This window comes from Lotus japonicus, chromosome 4 (assembly GCF_012489685.1).
Source record: "Lotus japonicus ecotype B-129 chromosome 4, LjGifu_v1.2".
Classification (NCBI taxonomy): domain Eukaryota; kingdom Viridiplantae; phylum Streptophyta; class Magnoliopsida; order Fabales; family Fabaceae; genus Lotus; species Lotus japonicus.
The window spans coordinates 30793942-30808568 of NC_080044.1; the positions used below are offsets into that span (position 1 = coordinate 30793942).

At 39.4% G+C, this 14627-nt stretch overlaps 1 protein-coding gene and 1 long non-coding RNA gene across 4 annotated transcripts; both read right to left on the reverse strand.

The window, feature by feature from the left end:
* Positions 1 to 993: 993 nt before the first annotated feature.
* Positions 994 to 1335, reverse strand: LOC130712603 (uncharacterized). The gene has a single exon (XM_057562430.1). The coding sequence runs from the start codon at positions 1333 to 1335 to the stop codon at positions 994 to 996; it is 342 nt and encodes a 113-aa protein (XP_057418413.1).
* Positions 1336 to 7308: 5973 nt separating this feature from the next.
* On the reverse strand, positions 7309 to 9766 carry LOC130714054 (uncharacterized). 3 transcript variants are annotated; one of them, XR_009011113.1, is made up of 6 exons: positions 9616 to 9766; positions 9464 to 9532; positions 9261 to 9321; positions 8885 to 8977; positions 8667 to 8738; positions 7309 to 8414 (listed from the first exon to the last, which is right to left on the reverse strand). It is a non-coding gene; the product is annotated as an uncharacterized LOC130714054 (long non-coding RNA). The 3 variants fall into 3 exon arrangements; XR_009011114.1 differs by having other exon boundaries at positions 7309 to 8188; positions 8284 to 8414; positions 8885 to 9321; XR_009011112.1 differs by having other exon boundaries at positions 8885 to 9321.
* Between the last annotated feature and the right edge of the window lie 4861 nt (positions 9767 to 14627).

Consider the following 14627-nt stretch of genomic DNA (forward strand, 5'->3'; position numbering starts at 1 on the left):
ACAAAGGGAATCCGTCTCTCCTTAATGTTCCTTTCATAGTCCAACACCAACTATCATTCTGATCACCATTTTCCAATATTAAGTTGATCAGGCTTAATATCTAGAAGATGACAATTAGAAAATAACAGGTAAGGTTGTTCGAGTTACTCTCATTACACTGTCTAAAATCTAGAAACTCGTTGTAGAACCTTACGAAACCCTCCCATAAGAACACGACCCAGACTGCCTCATTGCAGTCACGCGAAAACAACAAAAGTTTAAGTCAAACAGGTGTTATGCTCATGTCGGTACACGCTGGTCGGCGTCTCGTCCAGGTGATCCAGATGCAACATAAACAGCTCAGACACGGGAAAACAAACTTTCCGGACACCGAGCTCAAAGGTTCCATCCACCAATTCACTCGTTCGGTGGTTCCATCCACCACCTAGTCCATTCGACGGTTCCATGCACCATCTGGTTTGTCTGATCTATGGTTCCATCCACCATATATGATCGTTAGTTCCATCCACCAAACTCGTCTTTCCAGATGGTTCCATCCACCATCTCGGCATGACCAATGGTTTCATCCACCATTCATACTTCACCGATGGTTCCATCCACCATCTCATCGACCTTGATGGTTCCATCCACCATCTTGATCGACGCACTTCGTTCACTGGCTCCATCCGCCATCCTTTCTTAGCCGATGGTTCCATCCACCATCTTTGCTAAGTGAGGATAATCGAGAGTGTATCACAATCACGTAAAACACCACAAAACATACGGGTGACAGTGACTTGGTTACCCTTTGACTCAAGAATGAGTCTCCAACACACCAAATCACATACATCATAGCTAAGCAAAATTCTAGGAAAAACTTAGGTTGCAAGGAAATCTCTTATTGAATATCATCAAGAGGTTACATCTTGATTTAGGAATTAAAATAAAAGGTAGCGACCGCTACAACATAGATAAGTGGAATACAATTCCAAAAAAAAAAACAAAGCCTCGAGTTCAAAGCAAAGCGGTGACAAGGTCACGAACAAAACTAGCATATTCCCGAGCTAGCTCCTTGGTGTTCTCAACTTCGTCAGCGTTCAAGGTGTACACTTGTCCTGCTGTTATCGGACGCCTTCCTCCTGCAGCATTCAAGGTTGCTCCCGCTTCGACCTTTGGTGCCTTGTAATCCCTTGCCACGTGTCCTAGCTTATTGCAGTTAAAGCACACTCTAGAGTCTTCCTTGCAAACATTAGCATAGTGACCCACTTTTCTGCACTTAAAGCAAGTCACGTCCTTCCCTGGGGCTTGGTTACCTTGACCTTCATAGGTTGCACCATTGGGTGCGTTCTGGCCCATAACTCGATTGTTGCCTCGTTGGTAGTCGTAAGGCTTCTTCTGAGGTGCTTTACCCTTGTCAGACCCCCCCAGCCTGTCTCTGCCTGTCAAACCTCCCGGTTTGTCTCTGCCCAGAACGGACTGGTCCTCCACTCTCAGGTCGACTCCTCTGTCGGTTCTTCATAGTCTCCACCTCTCGAGCCTTCTCAACCAGCTCTTGGAAAACTTTGATCCCCAACGGTCTCAAAGACTCTTCTATGTCATTCATCAATCCTCTCATGAACCGATTGCACGGGTACGGTTCATCCACTTGCGCTTGGAAGAAGCGAAAGTGTTTTGACAGCGTCTCTAGCCTAGCAGCATATTCTCCCACTATCATAGCTCCCTATCTCAACCCAAGGAACTGATTCTCCATGTCCTCCCTAGCAGTCTCAAGGAAGTACTTCTCCATGAAAGCCCCCTTGAAAGAGTCCCAAGTGATAACCACGTGATTAGCAGTCATCAATTGTCTGGCACTCCTCGACTAGTACTCAGCATCGCCCTTCAGCATGAAGGTAGCCAAGTTCACTTTTTCCCCTTCCGGAGTATGGAGAGCTTCGAAAATTTTCTCCATCTCTTGTATCCATAGATCAGCTTTCTCTGGCTCCACCTCGCCTTGGAATTTAGGTGGTCTATGTCGGTTGAAATCACTTCTCGTCCTGATCTGATCCTGTGCCAGATCACGTTCAGCCCTCTGTGCTCTCCTAGCATTCTCCTCAGCATCCCGCTGAGCATGTGCTGCAGTCTGAGCAGCAGTCGTAGTAGCCTGTTGGGCCATCACATGGGCCAGTTGGGCCATGGCTTGAGCAAGTTGAGCATTGGTTGGGTCCTGTTTCGGAGGCATGATGAAATCCTGCCTAGAAATAAAACCACAACTCAATGTCAGTGCCCCAAATATTAATAAATAACTTAATGTATAAGCAAACAATTTGTCTCAAGTATCACGACAATGATACTACCTACAGACAATCTCACAGCCAAGCAACCATCTTAGTAAACAAGTCTACCCAAATCTCACCGCGGAAACCTAGAAATCACTTCCACCCCAAACAAAACATAAACGAGTTCAAAAACTCATGTGCCCAAAACCCTAGTGCTCTGGTTTCTCAACTAGAGCTCTGATACCACAATGTAACGCCCCGATTTCTCGAGTGTCACACAGTAACCAAACATCATGAATTTCGTAAAGAATTTTCGTCGTTTATTTAATTAATCTTCAATTAGTGATAAAAGTTCAATTTTACGAATTTCTTGAAACTTAACCATATCAACCTCGCGGAAATAATCAACAACGCAAAACTTCAAAATTTAATAATCATCGGGAAGAGTATGAAACATGAGTCGGAAAACCAAGGTAAAATTACATCACTTTTAAATACCCAAAAAGAAAAGCAAAAGAAATAGTTCAATGCCCAACTCGGTACTCTCAAACCCCAAAAGAAAGTGAATGTCTCTCAGCCCAACCCTACTCCTTAGCCTCTTCCTTTACTTCTTCTTCTTCCGTGGAGTAGTCGTCATCTGACAATGACTCATTGGTGAACTTCCTCAACAGATGATTCCTCAGACCTCGATAGAGTTGGCCCTTCTGTTGATAGTAATGATCAACTGCCAGTCGAAAGAAGCTATGGGCCTTCACCTCATCCTCATCTGGCTTATTCATGTTCCAGGACTCTCCTTGTAGCAGTGGAAGTTCCTCATCCTTCACCTCAGCCTTCAGTAAGTCCTCGGGTTCAACTAGAGGTTCACTCGTTTCTGCCGATGTCTCTTCAGATGGATCCGACTCCTGGTTAGAGGATTGCTCTGACTCCACAGTAGGTGTCTGGAAATGAAGGGGCGCGAATGGTAGTTCCACCCTTCCCGTAAGTATCTGAGACTCGATTCACTCTCCTTTCTTGTCAGTGCACTTGAGCGTAGCATTGCCGACGTATATCCGACGGACTTGGTGCGCGTCGGACACCCAAGCCTCGTCCTTGTGCTCTTCACTAAGAAGCAACTCCCAAGAACGCACCGCACTCTTGGACACAGTCATCTAGGCCCCCCAGAACAAACAGATAACACATAATAGAGGGTCAGTTCTCATGCAAGACTCACAAATAATCACAGTTCGAACAAAAGCATACAATTAACAAGAGTCTCAAAATCTCATATCTCAAGTTAGCAAACCTAAGGTTTAGTTATACTAACGTCCTCACCATTCACACAACCACCTCAACACCTTGGCCAATCTCGATCATCCGCAGATGAACACACAAGGGGACCACACAGTCAACCCAAGTCACGTGGAGACCACACGGTCAATCCACAAATCTCAAGGAGACCACACAGTCAATCCTTATCCCATGACTAAATCATGGTTATCACGTGGAGACCACACAATCAATCCACAAATTCACCCTCGCGTGCAATGTAACCGTTTGTCTCTAACGACACCATTGTTCCCATGGTCCATAGCCTATGACTAGCACCATAACCACATAATTACTACTTGCAAGCGAATTCACATCTCAAGGTTCAATACTTAATATCATAATTTAGGGTACAATAATCAGTCTTTGTAACGCCCCGATTTCTCGAGGGTCACTTTAGTAACTTTTATCCAAACTAAATATGTTGACTAAACTTTCGGAGTCCAAAAATGCGAGTAGTTTTTTTTTTTCAAAACATACTCTAGCGAATGCACAGTAATTATCCAATAATATATAACTTTATATCCCAAAGTATAGGTACAGTTGAGTCTTAAAAAGAGATATCAAAAGACGTATGCCCGACACACTCACTATGATATCTACGCTGGATAGACCACCAAACAACACTCATCGGGACCTACCCTTCCTCCGAACCCAATAGAATACAAATTCATATGATCATCCTACAAACTTCAACCAACGACGGTAAGCTTTCTACCCAAAGGGCTCAAGCCCTACACAAAACTCTACTTCTCCTCTGAGCGAGTCTCCTCAATGGTCGATCAATCAATCTCTGATAAGATCTGCGACAGATTTATGGCATCAACAGACATTTAGTCAATCCCACGAACGACTAGCAGCGCACTTCACCAAACTAATACATAAGCATGGCTCATAGTCTCATTATCATGGATCCTCGTCATTGGTAGCATCACTATGGCCCCTCCAAAGCATGGTACTTGATCACGTCGTCGTCCATCACCTGGCAGTCGCCGGCTGCCCAAACACAAGCAATACATACAATGGCGTGCGAGGGTCAACTTCCAGAATATATGTATATATATAATACTAGGTCACACAGTATACACATAGTCACATACTTATACGTTTCACGCTTACTCACGCAGATCTATCGATCACGTGGCTTACATAAAATACGAGGGTTGTCAATGACAAACCTCTCCCACACACATAACAATTAAATCACATTTAGCTTATCTCAAGCATATCAAAACTCATAGCACATATCACCTCATCATCAAGCTCAATCGAAAACCCTAAGGTTAGTCTATATGCTCGTGCAAATGCAATGCCACATAGGCACATCAAATGATCCGGATATAAACGCATTTTCCATGAGGTAGGCGGGACAACACTTAGTCGGTCTGATACCCACTCCAGTATCGACCTTTGACTAGTGAATGCCACTTAGTTGATACCCACTCCAGTATCAACATAGTTGATACCCACTCCAGTATCAACATGGTTGATAACCTCTCCATTATCAACATCTGAAGGTACGACCACTCCATCGTCCTCAGAAGACAGGCATGGCCACTCCACCATCCTGACAAAATGTATGCATGCATGATATGAATCATTGTTAGCCAAACAAACGGTTGCACTCCACTACAAGTGACCGAACTTTACACTACGACAGGTCACTCCACTCCAAGTAACCGTGTCGTCAAGTCTCGTCTTTCTTTTCTCAAAAATCATCAATTAAAGTCCCCATTGAAATTCTCTTTTCTAAAAATGGATTGATTGAAGTTCTTTTGAAAATATCTTTCTCATTCTTTCAAAGTACAAGTAAACTTTCTTTCAATTTACAAAATATATGTACACTTTGGTTATTTATATTAGACGAAGTTTATACGTAAAACATGAATAGATTTGTTCTTTTTTGAAAACTTTGGTAGGTTTAAATAAAAGTTCCCACCCTGTGTAACACTTTTTTAGAAAACCTCTCAATCAAAAACCTCAGTAGATCAAAAGCATCGTTAGAATCTCCTCTAACCGACACTCAGAAAAAATCCTTCGGTTACAAAAACGATATGCCGCCAACAGACAATCAAATTCACAATACAAGTAAAGACATCATCACAACAAAACATTATATCAAATAGTAAGCATCAAAGCGCTCTCACAACAATCATATAGCATATATTCAATAATATAAATAGCCGAAGCGAAGTGCCCTCACCTTAGCCACTTCCTTTCTAAGTTGCGACTTCGATCAATCACGTCATCGCTCCTCGTATCGACTCGCTTTCCTTTCATTCTTTAGCTCCAACATGAACGCATTCTTGCACCTCGTATCAAATCCCAAGTTCGGGAATTTTCCGGCGAGAAGTCACCGGAGAAGATGAAGTTCACGGCGGTCCTTGCGCGGTGAAGGTAATCGGAAAACATAGGAGATGAAGGGCTCGCGGCTGTCACTTCCTACTTCCCGTGGTGGTGCTCAAACCCATGCTCATGGAGCTTATAAAACAGGCTAGAGAATAAGAAAGCAAGGATTGTTTGTGAAGAAAATGAGAGAGGGCCAGCAGAGAACGAAGAGGAAGAAAAAAAGTGAAGTTTGATGATGGTGGTGATGCTCACGGCCTAAAATTATTTTTGTAGACAAGGATATGTATTTTCCCTTCTCAACACTTCAACTAATGGTAAAATTGATATCATAAAGTCATGGCATTCCTCGCCTTTTATAGGCTTCCAGAGCTTAAAAAAAATAGAAATTAATGATGAAGAATTCCAAGCAGCGGATGTCTACAAGGGAAAGAGGGTTCGTGAGCTGTTTGATAATTTTACACGTGTAAGAGAAAGGAAGGCTGAGATGTTGTGTTGTCAAGAGAATAGAGGAATGATTCAGCATTTAAATTCAAGTGTCGTGCTTAAAGAAATTTGAGAACATGGTCCTCTGCTACGCGAAGCATAGATTAAAGGATTGAAGTTATATAATATACTGGTGGTATTGAGAGTGAATATTTACATATCAGATAATTTTGGTAGTGTAGGATTTAACTCATAGAGTTAAAAGAAAAATATAAGAATGATATATTATTATACCAAAAATTATGAGAAACTATATGATATAGTTTAAAATCACTTTAAGCAAAATTAAGTGATCAAGTGTAGAAATGTTAACAAGTTAGATATACATGTATATCTATTCTTACACTTCGTAGTATTCTTCTTCTTCTCTTTTACTTTTTATTTTCTATTCTTCCCTCATAAACTGAATTGGTCTCTTACTATTCTTTTATCATTTCCTATTCTTCTTCCACAAATTGAATTGGTCCTTAGACTATCTCCAATGGTTTCAACATTCAACACCCTCAACACTCCACTTTTTTTCTTCCCAACACTCACTACAAAAAAATTATTTTTTAGTGGCGGTCTGTTTTTCAATTTGTGGCGGTTTACAACCGCCACTAAATGATTACGTGGCGGTCACTTGCCCGCCACCTTCCCGGATAGCACAAACGTATTTGTGGCGGTTTTCACTCGACTGCTGGTTTTACATGCCACAACAATTTGCGGCGGTCAATAGACCGCCACAATGACCGCCACAAAATATTTTAACGACAAATGGGTTCTTTTGAGCTGAAATTCATGTTCTTGAATCATATTACCATCACCTTAAAAAGAGGAAATTTTATTCTTTATAAATTTCATATGATAAACTTATATAAAAGTCAAAGAAGTCACAATTAAATTCTCTATAATACAAAAGACTCATGAAATTTCAACTACTTTTAAAAGTGATCATTAAATTCTCTATAATATGAAAGTCTCATAAGTAACCATTAAATTTCAACAACGCAATTACCACAAAATGCTAAGAACACCTTGTTCATAGTTTTCTCTGAGTATGAACTACGGATACATAGGAATACTATGTTCTATAAAAGTTTAAAACTCAAAACTATGAAGAGCTCCTACACCTAGTCCTCGCACACATCCGGAATGATCTGGCCCCAAAACTTTGGCAAGGGCGTCATTTTTTAAAACCTAAGAGGAATCAAGTGTTTGGCTTAGCTCTTACTCAACCAACACCTGCATATATTTTAAATTAATGACATTAAAGTACAGTTGCTCAATTCAGAGTGTCATACTTTAGAAATTGCAAAATCAGCAGATGGAAGAAATCACTAGTTGGTGTAGGAAAAGAATAAAAAATGAGCAATCAGAGAAAGCAACAGCACAAGCAATGTTATTCACGGGTACAAGGGAATCCAAACCAGAACCCAGCATCCGTAAGAGACCACACACGAAGACCTCCCCCTCTACAAATACAAAAGGTCAAACAATGAGGAACACTTTCAAGAAAAAAGAAAGTAAAACATAACCAATGCCACATCAAAACAGATCATCTCTAACAAGGATTCAAAGCACGAGTAGATTCATCTCATACAAAGAGAAGAAGCACAGCATCAATCTAAGTTAAACAGAATCAGTAAAATCAATACAAAGAAAGAAAACAAAATCAGCTCATATAGAGTATAAATAAAGATCAGTCTTCAAGTAGAAGATAGAATAGAGTCTGAGGTTCAAAACTAAATGTACATGTCAGATCCTTTTTAATTGTGCAACAAATCTTAATAGATGTGGATTCTAGAGCTTCCTGCACTTTGGAACTTCTTGACTCCCTGCAAGAGATTTTAACATTTTATCAACAAAAAGAAAAGACCAAATATAAGAAATTGAAAAGGAAAAAAATCTGAGGAAGGTGATAAAATTGAACTTGATAAATTCATTCAACTTATAGAATCAAAGAACAAGCTATAGCTATCATCGGTAAAGGAGTGCTGCAGCTTCTCCACAAGCTTGCATTTGCCTATCAAATATGTTAATGTCAGAACACATGAATACACCCTACACCAAGCACAATCAAAGACAAAGAGACACAGATTAGAACAATAAATTAGTTTGAAATTAGTTGTAAAATTGAAATGGATATATACATATTCAATTATTCATATACCATAGAGGAACTTGTTATTAGATTGAGATTCAGGGTTCTCACTTGTGTGAGATAGAATCATGCTAAATTGAAAGAGGAATGGACATTGATACAAGGCAGATTTCAGGGTTTTCATTGTACTCTAACTTCTTTTTTGTAGTTACCTGGTTCTTAATATTTACCAAAACTAGATGATTCTTCGTTCCCCCAGAAACAAACTCATAGCTCCAATGTACCTGTGGAAATTTTGCAATTACTGAGAACTTACTCTTGATATGCTCTATTGTTATTTATTACCAACAACATGTGTCATTACCATCTCCTAAAGCCTTTTTCTTACAAAATAAATAGTCCAACTTTTATAATTGCACAACTAACATACCTCTGCTACTTTAATTTTGTGTTCCACCTTGATTCTAACTCATGACCAAATTGCATCCGGGAAATCAGCATCATTTAGATGAATGTCATGAGTCTGCATGGAAAAAAGAGTGACTATGTCCCCTATGGCTAATGGCTTGTAATACAATTGGTAAATATGCTAAGCTTAGTACCCAAAAATGATCAACATATTTACATGATGCAGGGTAGAAAAGTCAGGAAATCTATGAATTGACACTTTCTTGACAGAACCCGGTTCTATAACTACTATGCAGCACAATGCTATTGCAAATAACTGTTTATAACAACAAATGACATTTTAGTCACACCAACCATGGCATAAAATTGTAAATGTAAAGCTAGCAGGGAAACTGAACCTGGATAAACAATGAGTAAAGGTTTTTCGGCTTCGTTCTGCAGGTTATAATGGAAGCATTCCTATAAAAGAAGTACAATTTTAAACAGTCACAAAGATATTAGAATATATTATAATCCTAGCACATCTTGAATAATAGCACATAGAAAAATTATATGGAAACAATCAATTTGATTTCTACAAACTGCTGAAAAATAAACTTACCTCCATTCCAGAGTGCACAAAGACCCATATAAAGCCTCTTCACGTGTCACACTATGTTGTTATCACAATCTATCAATAATGGCCACATTAAAAGCACAATAAATTAACAAATTTTGTGACCTGAACAGATAGATTGAAGACACATAACAAACCTCATTTTTTCCTCAATCTACACTCCAGTTCCAGTTGAGATCAACTCCTCTCTGCCTGCAACATAATATAAACTCAGGTTTCAAAGATAGTTAACTATTACACTAAACATTATAAAGGAGGAAAAAAAGACCATTTCTTCTCTCGCAAAGATCTCCAGCCTCAACAAGTTTGCATCTATTCAAGTTACAAATAGTTTCCTTCAAAATTGATAAAAAGCACATACTCAACATATGGATTATGTTTTCCTGATTCACATTTAACAGTCACACCTATCTTCCCTCTTAGAAAATTTGAGGTGCAAATGAGACCTGAAGTGAATGATAATAATCAGGATCAACCACAGTGAATGAAAGACTTAAACACAAACCCATTGAATTTTTTTACAAATTAGGGATTACAATTCAAGCAAGGTTTAACAATTCAAAAAAAAAGAGCATGAATCAAATGTGATAAGAAAACCTAAAGATCTTCCAGAATCAGTTGAACAAAACAGATTTAAGGTTCGAGAAAGCTAGATAACAGAAGGAAAAACCAAAAAAAGAGATCAAATTAAAGGAAATCTTAACCAGAAAAACAATTAATCCACTATTTCTAATATATATGCATCAAGATTAATATAGTCACACACTTATCTGTAAGTGATCTCAGCTTCAACTGTGATTCCAAAGAGAAATGAAACTCAAAAATCAGAATCAGAGATCAAACAAAGAGAAACCTAATCAAAAAATCTAACAGTCATTGAAGATGGCTGAGCTACAACCGAAGCAAAAATAGAAGAAGAGACTTCCATTGCAGATTCAAGAGCTAGAAAGGAAAACAAATCGCAAATCACAAATCACAAAATGGAGAGAAGACATACATATTTAAGACGAGAATTGCAGAATGAGCGTCGATTGAGAATCACAAATCGCAAATGGAAGAAACAAATCACAAATCGTAAATGGAGATTCTGAGAAGAAAAGGCGCCAATGGATGAAAGAATTGCAAAACGCAAATGGAGATTCAGAGTAGGATTCTATTTCAGAGAAGGAGAAGAATCGCGAAGGTGAAGTTGTCAATGGTGAAAGGCTTCAACGCCACAGTGAAGGTGAGGCGAGAGAGTTGAAAACCTTTCACGACATTTCTCTTTGAAAAACCTAATAAATTTAAATTAAAAAAATGAAAAAATTACTAATAGTGGCGGTCTTTGTAAGACCGCCAGAAACTGCATGCCACTAAAAATTACTTTTTTTGTAGTGACTCCACATCACCTTCTCTCTCCAGTTCAACACTTCATTCAACTTTTACCTACTCCAATGGTTTTTCATTCAACACCCTACCCCCTACACCACCACTTTTATTTCATATTTTGATTTAATTTTATATTTTTCTTTTTATGATTTCATAAAATTAAAATTTACGATAAAAATTAAATTAAATAAACTATTATCGATTTAATTTAATTTAATGTTTTTTTTATTTATTTAAATTAAATTAAATTAACGTAATATTTTTTTAACGTAAATTAAATTAAAACACTTAACAATTTAATATTTTTTTAAAAAATATACACAATAATTTATTTTATTTTATTAACTTCAAATGGAAGAAAAGAAACTAAGCACACAATAATACATTTTATTTTCTTAACTTAAAATGCAAGATAACAAACTAAACACACAACACACAAATAACGTAATTAGTACAATACAAAGCATATTTAATCATCATACATTCCAAACTTTGCCCAGATATGCTTCACTAGATCTGCTTGTAGTTGGTGATGGACATTTGGATCACGGAACTCGGATCTAGCACGCACATGATCCGCAAAAGCGGGTAACACTGTAACATCCCGATCTGACGACTGGCCTCACGGTAACAACACGAGTCTTTTCAGCGTGCTTTGTCCTCACTTGCGCGCTTCCCGGGAAAACTTCCCAGGAGGTCACCCATCATAATATTGCTCCAAGGCTAGCACACTTAACCATGGAGTTCTTATGAGTTGGGCTCCCGAAAAGAAGTTGCAACTTGTTGTTATGGGTAGTACAATCAAATCATATATGCCCTCCCCAACTGTATAGTCCATCCCTACACAGTCTCGGAATACCTCTTGTTCGGGTGTGGTGCGTCCCTCCACATAGAAGGCGATCAATCCTCGCCCTCGTCAGCTCAAGGCGTCACAGGCCCACCAACTTCCGCTTGGTTCGTCCTCGAACCACACCGTACTGGGAGAGGTCGGCTCTGATACCACAGTGTAACACCCCGATTTCGGTGGAGTCACTTTAGTAACCAAAAATAAACTTAATGCGGAAAAACGTGAATATTTTTTTTTCGTCGATAATATAAACAAGATTGAAATAAATAAAACTCTAATGCGAAAGATAACAGAACTAATATACAATAATAATTACAGCCCCCGCTGTAAGTAGCAAACCACGTCACGAGTAAACCTCCAGTGACGGGAAGTAAGAAAAGGAACGCCCGTAGGCAATATGTACAAACCAACAGGAAGGGTTAAGTGTCCGCAACACAAACCTTCAAAAATGAGATTAAGTTAGCCCAATCGGCCTAAAACAAGACCTCCTAAGTCCAACCAACTCTCTGTGATTCCCGTAAATAAACCACACAAAAAGCTATAGGCGGGAAACTACCCTGTCCCCAAAGAAACAAATGACGGTCAGAGCTAAGACTCTACTCCTACACTAATCCTATCTCGAGGAGCTCACGCCATTACTAAAACCTACATGCTAGCATGATCGTCGTCCGAATCTGAATCCAGAACGACCAAGTCTATGTACACCATCCGTCCTCCTCTCGCAACCGCGATGCGCTCCTGTTCCAGCATCTCAACCCTAGTTCCCCCCGAAGGGTGAACCATCATGAATCAGTCCGCCATGGACATCTGACAAAGGGCGTAGTCCGCCAAAGCACACACAGAAGACGCGAGGGTCAACTCCCAAGAATTATGTAAATAATATCACCAATAGATACAGATAAGAGATTAGCCACTTAGGCTTATAGCTAGAGATAGCATCCTAGGGTTGCATATTCCACAATGACTATAAACGACAGTAATAACAAATAGCATGCATCAAATAGGATTAACAATTATCAATCACACTCAGCAACTAAGTTAGTATGCATGTTGCATGAAATGCAGATGCCGGTTAACCCAGTTAACCAATATGCATTCCGGAAACGGATGGACATCAACGGATCAGCCTTAGCACCAGCCACGGTGGGACCATTTCGGCCCGCGTGCCTCTTACACCACACAAAGGTAGCCAGATCAGCATAAAACCCGAAGGCCTGCCATTTCGGTCTGCTACTAAGAGTCGCCTAATAGCGCTCTTACGCGGAAATCCGGGTCTTATGACCATTTTGGAATCCACCGAGGTCCGAAGTCCGTCTCGTGTTAATACCTCATTAATGGTGCATGAATGCGAAATGATTAGCCAAACAACGTCTCCGACCTCACTCGACACGTCGCCACGTGTTCTAGCTAAATTAATGTCTCTAAAAGCTTACCCTAAGGTAAAGTCGATTTCTGCGACAAAAGACACTTCTTTACAACAACACAATAACTCATGATGATCTCCAAATCATCCGACTCATATCCATTCGATGGTCAAAACTGCTCAACGAGCAAAGAGTATCAACATACTCGGAAACTACCCGTTTCCCGGGCTTATCTCTCAGATAGCCCAACAACACAACTGCTTCTCGAGCACAAGAGTATCAACATACTCAGAACTTATTAATTTTCTCAACACTTGGATCCGACGACACTTCTCATTTTCCAAAACTAAGATTTGAATCCTAAGCTTCCTTTCGAGTTTGTTATCATTATTTGAAGATTTAAGAGGTTGTTTAATGTCTTATGAATTTTCCTTATAAAATAATTTCCATTTAGTCTTATCGCAAATCTTATGAGTTTTCAACATCCCATAATCCCAATTAACTCCCCGAGAATGTCTCGATCCACTATAACCATAACAAGGCCCGAATCTTCGTTCGTCCTATCAAACTTTCCCCAAAATCTCAAAATAAAATCGGCATGACCTGCCCGTTATTCTCACTCCTCAGTATCACAGATATCAGTGAAAAGACATAGTTAAATCAGCACAGTCAACAAACATGTCATATATCAACACATCCTAGAATAACCACGTAGCACTTAGCATATAAAGCATACATCACACATCCTAGATTAACCACTTAGCACGTACCATGTACTTCAATCTCAAAAACAGTCAGTAGATGAATCATCTACATTGTCAGCCGAAGCCTCAGAAAACATTTTTCCAGTCAAACACAAACAAGTGCATAAACAGTAAATCAATGTCGAATGCGTCGACCCTAAGCATTAACTAAGGATTCAATGAGTAGCCCTCACCTGTAGATTCTCCAGGATTCTCCTCGAAAGTTCCTTCACAATGAGCTCCTTGATCTTCAGGAAATTCTTCAAAAGAACCTTTAGAGTAAAACCACAGAATTCCATCAAAAACTATCAGAAACTCAGTAATCAATACTCACTAAGGTTACACGAAGTAGCATATACTCCGAGGTACGATAAACTAGCACGAAAGGACAAGTTTTTGAAAAAGAATTTTCTTCCTCCTCCTAGGGTAGTCTCGGCCGCTATTGGTAATTAGGTGGGTCGATTTTTCTTCGATCAAACTTGGTTCCTAGGGTATCATTAGTCGTAACTAAGGGTATTCTAAACTCGGAAAAATTATCGGATCGAAAACTGTCGCAGGGGTATTTTGGTCAATATTTTTAGCTCAGAATTTCAAAACTGAAATTTCGAAAAGCAAATTGGATGGGGACGTCACCAACGACGTTTATGACAACTAATCCAACTAGCACTAAGCTAAGGCGATAGTTTTCAGTCCAAAGGATGAAGCTTTGCCCCAAAATGGGTATTTTAAGCAGAATTGAAACTCGACGGTAGTTTTTCGAGAATCGGCGCAGTATTATTCGCTAAACATGCTCTTGGGCACGTAGGGAAGATGTTTAGATAGAGAAA